The sequence below is a fragment of the Ammospiza caudacuta genome, chromosome 1, assembly GCF_027887145.1.
Source record: "Ammospiza caudacuta isolate bAmmCau1 chromosome 1, bAmmCau1.pri, whole genome shotgun sequence".
NCBI lineage: Eukaryota > Metazoa > Chordata > Aves > Passeriformes > Passerellidae > Ammospiza > Ammospiza caudacuta.
The window spans coordinates 40,749,446-40,760,743 of record NC_080593.1 but is presented as its reverse complement, the minus strand read 5'-3'; the positions used below and the strand labels follow the sequence as shown (position 1 = coordinate 40,760,743).

Below are 11,298 nucleotides of genomic sequence, written 5' to 3'. Positions count from 1 at the left end.
AGGAGCTGCTGGAAAGGGTCAGTGGAGGCCCTTCAGGGGTCTCTTTTAAGGCGAGACTGTGGAAGCTGGGCCTGAGAGAGGATCTCCTTAGTGCATATAAATAACTCAAATGTGCATATAAATAACTCAGATGTGGATGCCAAGAGGATGGCGCCAGAGACAGGACAGAGACCAATGGCCATAAACTAAAACACAGGACGTTTCACCTCAACATGGGGAAGAACTTCTCTACACTGAGGGGGCAGAACACTGGAACTGGCTGACCAGGGAGGTCGGGGGAGTCTCCCTCTCTGCAGGAATTCCAAACCCACCTGGACGCGTTAATGCAGCACTGTTCGTGGTGACCCCTGCCTTGGCAGGAGGCTGGGCCTGGATAATCTCCAGAGGTCCCTTCCATCACTAACAATTCTGCGAGAGCGTTCCAGAGGGGAACGCCGACCGGCAGCAGCTCCCAGGCGGCTCGGGGCCGGCGGCAGCCCCACCCAGGTCGGGGCGGAGCCAGCCCTCTGGCCCTCGGCGGGGCGGGGCGGGGCGGCGGCCCGCTTGCACGCCGGGATTTGCAGTCCGCCTTCCCTCCTCCCTGCCCGCTCGGCCGGCGGGGCCGCCTCTCTCCTTCCGGGAGCGCCGCTCGCCCGTTGGCGGGCACCGGGAGCGGCGTTTGTTGACTTCCTCGAAGGCGGCGGGGGCGGCGCCCAGCCCCGGGAATTCCCCGCGGTGGCGGAGGCCGAAACCGCGGCCGGGCCGGCGGGCTGGGGGCGATGGGCGCCCGAGGGGGCCCGAGCGGAGACCGCGAGGGGCGGCGCTGCCTCCCCGCCGAGCTGAGCGCCCGCCGCTGACCCGCCCGGCCGAGCGGGGCCCGGACAGGTTGGTCCCGGCGCGGGGGGAACGCGGGGCGGCCCCGGCCGGGGCTCCCCCGGCGTGCTGGGAGGCTTCGTGCCCCGTGGAAGAGGAGCGACTCTCCCTGGGAAAAGAGGCTGGTCTTTCGTTTCTCTCCTTAAAATAAGAGTCGTCCTCGTATAAGCCCAGAATTTTGAGGGTTGGAAGGGAGATCATCTAGTCCAGCCCCTCTGCCGAGGCAGGGTCACCTCGAGCGGGTTGCGGGTGACACAGGACTGTGTGCAGGTGGGTTTTGAATGACTCCAGAGAGGGAGACCCCACACCCTCCCTGGTCAGCCTGTTCCAGTGCTCTGCCTCCTTCATATAAAGTTCTTCCTCATGTTGAAGTGGAACTTCTGAGTTTCAGAAGGAGCAGCCTGTCGGTCTTGTGCCGTGTCCCTGCTCAGTCACACTTGGCCGGAATAAGGGCTCATGCCGTGGCGGGAGGGTGAGCAAGGCTTACAGGTACCGCCAGCAGGCTGGGCTTGGGCCTCGGGCAGGCTCTTAGCCTGGCTACAAAGCTGCCTCTGATCGAGTTGAAAAACTGCGTGGGTTCTTGGAGCTGCAGTTTGTGCCTTGGTACAGAGCAGTCTGGCAAAGGAAATGAGCAAATTACGGGTGTGAAAACAGAAACATGATAGAATATTGGAGCTGACAGGAATACAGGTGCTGCAGGCCGTGTTAGTTTGGAAGAAGGAAGTGTAGATGAGCATTGAGGTAGTTGTGTATGCTAGTGGTGCTTTAAACTTATAAAAAATTGCCTCTTGAAATCCTACTGTTTCACCTGGTAGGGAAAATACCCTTATCTCCTTAAATGAATTGGTCCCCTAGCAACTTAGAAGTGAGTGTCAGCTGTTCCAGTGAGTGCTTTTAGGAGTTTTTTGTTTCTTAAGGAATCCTTTCATTTCCCCACTGCCTTTCACTGTATGTATGCAGTAAAATCAGTGTGCTGGAAACAGACTCTGGAAAAAGCGAACTTAGGGGAGAATTATTGCCAGGACAGTGAAGTGTGCTCTGGACTCCAAAGGTCAGTTTCTCTTCTGAGACAGTTTTCTGGGACATGTTGTTATGGGCTATGGGAAACTTTCATTTCTGGGATAGTGGTGTATGATCACATGCTTCTGCTGCAAATAATCCAAGTTATCTGTTCCAACATCTATTTTAGAGTTTTAGTAATTCTACTAAAATTACTGTAGAAACCAAAAGAAATCTAAAATTATGACTACTTTTTGTTCTTTGAATAATTGCTGTTTAATAACAGCACTTTTGTTAGAAGTGTTTATCAGATAATTGCCTTATAACTTAAGTAGATGATTATTGTCTCAAATTTTAAGCAGAATTTTTTCATCTAAACTCTCAGTGAAGTCAAAAGGCAGAAAACACAGGTTCACTGAACTCTAAATTAGACTTTGTGAAGGGTTTAGCCACTTTCTCACTCCCAACACAGTTTTTTGCTAACATTTATAATTATTCAGAACCTTGTTTGCTGCATTTGTAGTTTAGAAAAGTGCGAGGTGACCATTGCCCAAGTGCTAGCTAGGTTATGCTTTACAATGAAAATTAAATAGTAAAAAGTTTTTCAAAAGAGCAAGGAGGGTGCAGTGATATCTTTGTGCAGCAAAAATGGGAAATAAATGAGAGATAGTTTTAAGATTGCCTGAATTTCAGCAAGTATTCTACTTTGGATTTCAATATATCTTTTATATGTGACACTCAGAAGGTGGGGAAAGTGTGAAAATTATTGGTCAAATATATGAACAAACTACGTAGTGTACTCAGGGCAGAGAAAGAGAATAATTTCATCTCACAGCATTGGAAAATCATAGAGTTGCAAATGCAGTAAAATTTGTTTGTATTATTTCAATAGATGCATTGAATTGGAGATTGTGCACTATAAAATGTTAAATGTGGGTTGCCTACTTAGGAAAGTGGAAACTCCCCTGTCACTGCACATGCTATTCATATGCTTTCTTTAGAAAAGAATTTGAGGAAAAAAAGAGAACATGTAGAAGGAAACAGAATAAAATGCAATGTGGGTTTACCTTTTGATATATGTTTTCATTCTTTCACAGGGATTTTCTAGACAGGGGAAGTCTGACAGTCCATCTTGAATAAAACAGTGATAATGAGATCCAGTTTGCTAAGATGGCAATGCTAGGATTAACAAAGGGGTCAGGATAGGGACCAGCTTGGTAGGAGTCAGTGGGGAGTTTTGCTGAACTCCATACCTGTGTCCATTATCCATGGTTCACTTTGGACTCAGTCTTATGTTTTTGCTAAATGTTTATACTATACGTGCATTAATTAACTAATTGACATGTTTATACAATTTTTCTATGTGGAATTCTTAGTGTATGAAACTGTAGATGCAACTAAAATTTGACAGGACCTTTGTGGAGAAGAAATTAAGCTTGAGAGGGTAAGTGAAGCATAAATGGCTTGAATATTCTAAGTCATCCACTTTGAAGCTGTTAAGTGCAACTTAGGTTCAAATTACCAGGTTTGTCTGAAATATTGCCATATAAATCTGAATATAGGATTTTAGAAGACAGCCCAAGTTGAAAAGGCCCTGGCAAGATCATCTGGTCCCCTTGTAAAAGGGAGCCTGAATTAGATTTGCTGGCATCCTGTTTTGGATTAAATTGTGTCTTGGAAACCTGCAGATGATGTGTTAGTGAGTTGCAGGATGAGCAAGGGCTATAGGTGAGACTCACTTGCCTTCCAGTAGCTGTAACAGGTGAGGCACTTTTCCACTTGAATTAAAAGTTAATACAATTACAAAAGAGTTATCACTGAACTTGTGAACTTATTGAATTGTAATTAATCTGTTGAATTGAATAGGAAGAAACTTGTGATTGGGAGGTAGGACCTACTATTTGGTTTACAAAGCAAGATATGAAAAAAAAATCCAAAACAAATCCTCTAAACTTTTGGAAATAGTTATTCCTTATAAACCTTTTGAAATGGGAATAAATGAACAGCAAAAGAAGGGTTTCAATAACCTTTCAAGATACTTATATTTGGTGCTAGAGATATTTAACAGCCAAAAGCCATTTTGGTCCTACTTAGGTTTGTTTGACAGCACTGCTTTTAATTACTTTCAACATTAAATGTCATAGTTTAATAAACAGGATTACATGATGCTGAAAGGATAATATTTTATTAATTCCTACTTCTGGGTTTTTATTTCCCCCCTTTTCAGGTAGTTGTCAGGAAGAGTGATTATTGTGACAGCATCCACAGAAAGGCAGATTGAATACATTACATTGAGGATGCATAAGGTTTGCAAATTAGCAGTGGAGGTACTGGAGTCTGACACTGTTCAGAGAAAGTAAAATTTATCAAGCGCTTTTGTAATAAAATGGGCTGTTTATTGCTTTTCTGGTCCTTGTGAGAGTAGATTATTTATTATAAAAACCTTGAGTTTGAAAAAATTTGCCTGTTGTACCTAAGGAGATTTTACTTGGCTTTTGTAGCTTACCCAGATGTTTGGGATAGATGAGCTACAGTGATGTGGTGTGTGAGCTCAGAGACAGAGAGTTTCCATTTCCTGAAGGCAATAAAATGAAAGTGCTCTGGAGCTGTGATGCAGCTCCCATGCTGACGTGTTTCTGAAGGAGCACCCAGTGCACTGGGCTGTGCCCCTGTGCTCAGGGACTCACTGGGAGGGTGCTGGGCCTGGGAACTTTGGCTAAAAGGAAGGATGAGCAGCGGCCAAAGCAGCAGATGTGGGTGTGAGCAGCTGCTGAGATGTGTGAGAATTTTTATTACTCTGAAATGGAGCAAGTATTTGTAAAAAGTGATGCCTTTCTCTGAAGAACAGTCTGTTCACAATTGGAATCAAAGAGAACCTAAGATTTCTGAAGGAGAGGTGCAAAGTGATGGATGCTTAAAGAGACTGGACGTCTTGCTGCTTGTTTTAACATCTTGTGTCATACGCTCCAAGTACTGTGTGGAGTTTTTGATGCTGGCTACAGGAATTCTGTATTATTCCTTGCTGTGCTGAAGTGTCTTTAAAAAAAAGAAAAAAAAACTGGTACAGCTTTTCTGAAATTAAGGTGAAGGTTGTAACATGCTCACTCAGCATCCCTTTGGTTCAAAGGCATTTCTTGAATTTAAAGGGTTTTTTTATGTTCACATGCATTTATGTATACCCTTCTCTGTACAAAAATTATGCTGTTGTTATCAACAGCTGGAAACTGTTCATATTATCATTAGGAAGTCAAACCCTTCAAGTCTGGAAGGCAAACAAGAAAACAACCATCTTGAAATTATTTGCATTTGGTATTTGGAAATATTTTGAGAATTATTTTATTCTCTTTCAAATCAACTGTTAGGCCAAAATAAGAATCTGCTTCATACTGGGAAAAATTTAATATAATCCTGCTTTTACTATCTCTCCTGATCCGAGAATAAGATTAGCATTTCAAACTACAGAGCTCTGTTTGTGCAGTGGTCTGTTTGCTATTAGAGCCTCTGCATCCCATGTTCCTCATATGTAGAATGTGTTTTATATTTAACTGCCTCCCATGGTGTTAATGACTAGTGTTCTTAAAGCTCTTTAAAGAGAAAATCTGTGTTTCTGCCAAGCATTAGGAAGATATGGGGAAAACATTATTTTGCTCAAAATATTCAGTGTATTGAATCAAAGCTGTTCTATAACCTATGTTGAGCAACAGAAGTGGTTCCTGTTAGTTCTTCTTTTCTTCACATTGTGTGAAAGAAAACTTATGTGGTGCCACCTCTTCAAACTCATTTGCTTACAAACAGGGAGCATAATTAGTCCTGCTAGAACTTAATGCTGTTTCCTATGAACAGTGTGTTCAGGTTGGGTTTTTTGTTTGTAGGCTTTTAAACATTAGTTAGTTAATACAAATAGTAGTACTGGTACTCCTTTAATGTATTTTGTTTTGGACATAAAGATTAAAGTCCTTTTAAGTAGGCTGTTTTAAGTGTGCAGATCATTCTAAAGTGTAAATGAAATATATTTATCACTGGCAAAACACTTAGCTACCGTGCTGAAGTAAAGGGAGTAAAAAGTATTAAGAAGACTTTTCTTGGGATGGGATGTGTGGTAAATGGGATTGTGAAGTTTGCCTTAAGGAGGCCGAGATGGACATGAGTTGTATTCAGAAACATTAACTTGTCGGTATATTACTTCAAATATTTTAGTGAGAAATCTTTCACCTGACCTGGTTACTGTAGGACAGATTATCTCATGAATTGCAGCTCCAGAGAGGTCAGTATTCACTCAGGTGTTTCAGAGTGTCAGCTCTGAGGCATTTTCAGCAGTTATACGAATGTGACTTTGAATTAGGAGAAGTCAAACTGATTAAAACAGGGCAGAAGTCTGTGGCAGGACTTGGTGAACCATCCTGGAAGACCTTCTGGCATCCTTCTTCCAGATTTGAGGAGCTATAACCTGTGGAATAATTAAAACACTTACTTGATTGTTGCTGTCAGTTCATATTTTTAAGATGAGGTAATACAGTACTGGGGCATCTAAATTTTGATTCCTGTCCTCGGGTGAAATCAAAGACTACAGCTGGAGTCAGGGATTTCTTACAGACATTTATTTTTCTATACTGACGGTTTTGTCTATCCTGACAGCAAAAAAAGCTGGGTGAGCTGTGCATTTCACCATGGCCTTTTACAGTACTGCTGATCTTGAACTGTTTAATGGCAGCTTGTCATCACTTAGTAGGCAATACAGTTAGTCAAAAATGTGTATATTGGATTTTTAGGAACTGTTATCTTCAGTGTAGAAATTTAGAAAAGTGTGCAAACAAAGTCCCTTTGAATTATATGGAATTAAATGCTTCTCTTCTAAATAATCCCCACTTCTGGCTTAGAGAGCAGCATCAGAAAACCAGAGTTGAATAATCCTATAAACTAAATGAGATCTTTCAAGTAAAAAAATGTTAGAGTAACTAGTCTTCCTAACAGGTGCAGGTTAGGTGTGTATTTGTATTTATAAAATAGTATTTGTGTATACTGAGTCTTATTTGGAAAGTGTTTCTCTCCTGGAGGCTCATAAAAGCACTTCTGGTTAACAAATGCAGAATAAATATGGTCCTGTTTTCCCATATTGCCATCTCCTGGTGGCACTGATGTGTGCAAGAAATAGGGAATATCTGATGCTCAGGTTTAGGAGCTCTAGGAAAGCATAGGGACAAAGATCTGTGTTATGTACAAGGTCACAAATCTGCTGCTTTCTTTGAGAGATAATGATAAGCTGTGACACTTCTTTAACGACATGTGAGTCAAGTGTTCCAAGAAAAGGAGATGTGTTGCCTTGAGAGGGCAGGCTCTTGGGAATTTGATGAGATGGGTGACAAGACTTGCAGAGCCTTTGGTGAAATGGGGGAGGATAAGCTGGTGTGTTATGCTTATATTGGAAGACAAAATGAGCAATTCCTTCAGTCAGTTAATGCAGTTTGAATGATGTGGTGCTTTTGGTGAAGGTCACCTTGTGCATGGAGTGATACTGTGCTTACAATGAAAGGGAAGCAAACCTTTCTTACAGGGTTCTTTCTACTTAAATATCACAGAATATTCAAGGCAGAACAACAAGCAAGGGAAGCTTAGGCTACTTTTTTTGTCAGAATGCATCAAACAACATACAAGGCATCTATTCACCTCCTGAACATAACCATTAAAAGGTGTTCAGCTTTGGTTTGTAGTATTCTTGTCTTTTTTCACTGTTGAAAAACTCCACTGCTGTCTTATTTAGTAGAAATGAGCTGTCACAGTTTTTTATCATGTTGTCTAACTGGCTTGGAGCAAATTGAGACAAATGTGATAACAGCACTATTGTTCAGCAGTAGCTGTACTACAGCTCTTCATAATGCTGCACTCTGAAAGCTTTCCAGCATGGTGAGAGAAATTTGACCATACAGACAAGCTCCAGGCCTTTACTTCTTGTAATCTATAAACAAATGGAAGTCCAGTATCTATAAACAAATGGAAGTTTAGTTTGAATTCAAATAGCAAATACACAGTAGAAGCAGCAATTGTGACTGTGGTTTTTTTTCACTAATGCCTGCCTTTTCTGCAAAGTTCTGCTGATCAAGTCAGTTTTCTGTTGAAGTAAGTTTTTCCTGCAGTACAAAAAGCTGTCTTCATTATGCTCAGTTCTTTCATTCCAGCATTTCTGTTGGTTCATTAGCTAATCATCAGGAACCTAAGGATTTGTTGAAGGGGAAAAAATAAAAGTCTGCTTTTTGTAGAAGTCACATCACTAGTTTGCTTCAAGGGCGGTGGTATTATCCGGCGCTTAGTAGCATTTCTTAGTACTGCATATGAATACAAGTAATCTTGATGTTCATCACTAAATGAGATGTGTCTGGTTTTGGTTAGTTGTTTTAGCATTTTGGAGGTTGGCTTGTTTTTAAATAAACCCCAAAACTTGTTCCAGATAACCTGTAACTCTTAAAGAAAATGCTTTTGGGGGTTTTCCATTGAGACCTGTTGCTCAAGAAAGTATATAGAATTTCTTTAAGATTGTATTTTCTTTTTTGAATGTTTTGCTGTGTCTGAATGATGGAGGTTGTAAGAAAAGCTCAGTGTAACATCTACTTTGCATTTGTCATTCACATGGATCTGCCAGGTATTTTAGAGTGACACTTTACTAATGATCAGATTATTGTCAGTTTTCTCCGCACATATTGAGGCAGATCATGTTACTGTGCATGTTTTCATTCTCATCATATTTTCAGTCAAAAATTACTGTAATTGTTCAGAAGGAGGTTTTCTACTGTGACCAGGGAAAGAATAGCTACCCATGCAGTCTCTTTAAGGACAAATAAAAGTGTAATTTAAGATTATTTAAGATTACTTTAATATTTTGGAAAAATAGAAGTATTTGCATTCAAAAATAAAGAGGCTTTGGCACTTGTGCTCAGGAACCACAGGAGTTGGTTGATTTGTTGGAACTGTACTCTTTTACTGCTCAGTGCCGGCTTGCAAAAGCTCTGATATAATATTCCTTTGGAGTTCAGATAGTTGGTACCAGCCAAATTCTACATTGGTGTTAAGTCTTAATAAAAATGAGTTTGAGGGTTCATACATCTGATAGGTACTCAAAATATTTATATCAAGTAACAGTGAAATGTGTCTTTTCTAAACAGTGTATTTTCAAGGTGACATGGATTTCAAGATTTTTCTGCAACATTAAGATACTTCCTGATTATTCAGTCTTGTCTTGTCATACTTAGACAGAAACACCCTGCAGTATTATTTTGGAAGGTTTTCAGACTCTGATGAATTTGTCTTTGTGAAAACTTAGCACTTATATCTGTCTTTTTAACAGCTGTCATGGAGGAGTTGGTAGAGGATGACATCTGTATTTTGAACCATGAAAAAGCAGACAATGCTCACAAGAGAGACAGCGATATTCCCGTTCCATCCTATAGTGGAGATGAGTCTGTTGCCTCACACTTCGCACTTGTCACTGCATATGAAGATATCAAGAAACGACTGAAAGAGACAGAGAAGGAGAACTCCTTCTTAAAGAAAAAAGTGAGAATTTTAGAAGAGAAGGTAAGAAAATAGTTGATATACCAGTTTCTGGTAGCAGCTTCTTTTTTGCTCCTGGCTGGATGGCAGAGAAGAGGGTTAAGGATTTGAAATATATACTTGAAATAATTTCCATGTTAAAAAGTTTTTATAAATTGTTTCATTTATTTAAGTGAAATGCAGTTTGTTCCTCTGGTAGTGTAGTTGTGTCATACTGGCATTTTTGATTCTCACTGGGCACATACATGATGCAATGCAAAGACAGTGGCTGATTCAGACCGATGTCTAATGGCACAGAATTTGTCACTGTAGTTTGGGTGCCACTTCATGGTGTTTATTAGCTTGGGCACATGTGACACACTATTGTTGAACAGTGAGGTGCAAAGCTTGTAAATTATCAGAATCCAGGAACTGTGTGTCAAAAGACCCTTAAGCATACCAAAATGATAAGGAAGAATTGGTTGGTAAGAATATCCAGCTAGGTCTAGCTAATCACAGCCTCAAGTGTGAAATGCAAAGTTGAAATGCCTAACATAGATGTTGGCTGGCTGGTTTTTGATGCAATAATTCTGAAATATAAATGAATATTGGAATTTGTTTTATAAGCAGTTTCTCATGGCCATAAACTAGTGAAGTTGACCAGGGCACAGGTTTTTCTCTCCAAGTAAGGAATGCTGTGATGAAATGTACATCCATTGTTCAGCACTGAGTGTCTTTGTACTGCAGAAGTTCTTGACTTTGATAGATTGCTTTCTTATATAAGATGTAAAGATAGATCCTAGTGTTAGAGCTGAGACATTATTTAGGACTTTTCTCCTAACTATGCTACTGACTCTTAAAAGCTTTCCAAGTGTGTATTATTTTGTGGCATTGGAATGAAGCACTTGAGTCACACTTGGCACAGCTTTGACACTTATTTGGGAATTCTTGATGCAGACAGGATTGACTTTTTCTCAAAAAGGAAAACCGTCTCAAGACTGTCTTTATGTAAAGTTTAAGGGGATGTTAAGAATAGGAATAGAGCTTTAGACCTGAACCATGCTGAGTGTAACATCTTTTATGTTGTTACTCAGAATCACAATAAACAGGATTTGACCTTGACAATTCTTTTTGTCTTGTGTGTTTTGGTTTGGCCTGGTTTAGCTTAATTCTCCTTAAGATGCTACTTTGTTTTCTGTAGAGAAAACTTTTTAGTGTGTGAATACCACTAAAATGCTTCATGAGGGAGGTCAAGGCTGTTAGTGACTTTCAGTCTTTGTCAATAGCTAATGTACCTGTATGCTTAAAAAATATATGGGGAGTTACCCCTTTGGAGTCTGTCGTTTCAGTGTGCATGGAAACTTCCAGAAAGCTTATTAAGGCTTGTGTTCTATGTGAGTGGCTTTATTAGGGGGAGAAAATATAAAGGACAAAACTTAAAGGGAATCATACAGATAAACAAAAAAAGCAAAGGGCAGAAGCTTCCTATCTGTCTTCCTGTTTTCCCATACTTTCTTTCAAGCAAACACTTTAAAGAGGAGATATTTAAGGAAGATATGTGAGTGTCAGTGCTTTGTTTTAGTAATTTCTTTTGTGTGACTCCTAATTTTTAAGAAAATATATGAAAATCTGTTGTGAATATCTGCAAGAGGTACACATAAAGGAAGTGTGCAGGATAAAAAGAATGAAAAGGAGAATGCAATACTTAATTAAAACAAGAACTTTTAATATGAATGGATATAATTTGATGTAAGACTTCTTTCTGTCTTATTAAAAACACTGAATATATTTTAACTCTGTTCCCCTTTTTCTAGCAATCCGGTGGGTAGTGGTTATTCTGCCTTGCTTGTCTTTTGCCATAGCAGGCAATAAGATGGTGGTAATCTCAAAGTTAATAGATATTTCTAAAATTATTCTGCTTTGGCT

At 40.2% G+C, this 11,298-nt stretch overlaps 1 protein-coding gene across 2 annotated transcripts in view; it reads left to right on the top strand.

Moving 5' to 3' along the window:
- Nucleotides 1-628: 628 nt before the first annotated feature.
- Nucleotides 629-11,298, top strand: part of AZI2 (5-azacytidine induced 2) — a 24,078-nt gene continuing 13,408 nt past the window's right edge. Inside the window, exons 1-2 of one of the 2 annotated variants that reach the window (XM_058802530.1) lie at nucleotides 629-864; nucleotides 9,188-9,417. In XM_058802530.1, coding sequence (XP_058658513.1) covers nucleotides 9,193-9,417 — 225 coding nt within the window. In that variant the 5' untranslated portion in view covers nucleotides 629-864; nucleotides 9,188-9,192. Of the gene's footprint in view, nucleotides 865-904; nucleotides 1,123-9,187; nucleotides 9,418-11,298 lie in introns of those variants that run through there. The other variant, XM_058802539.1, reaches the window with a different exon arrangement.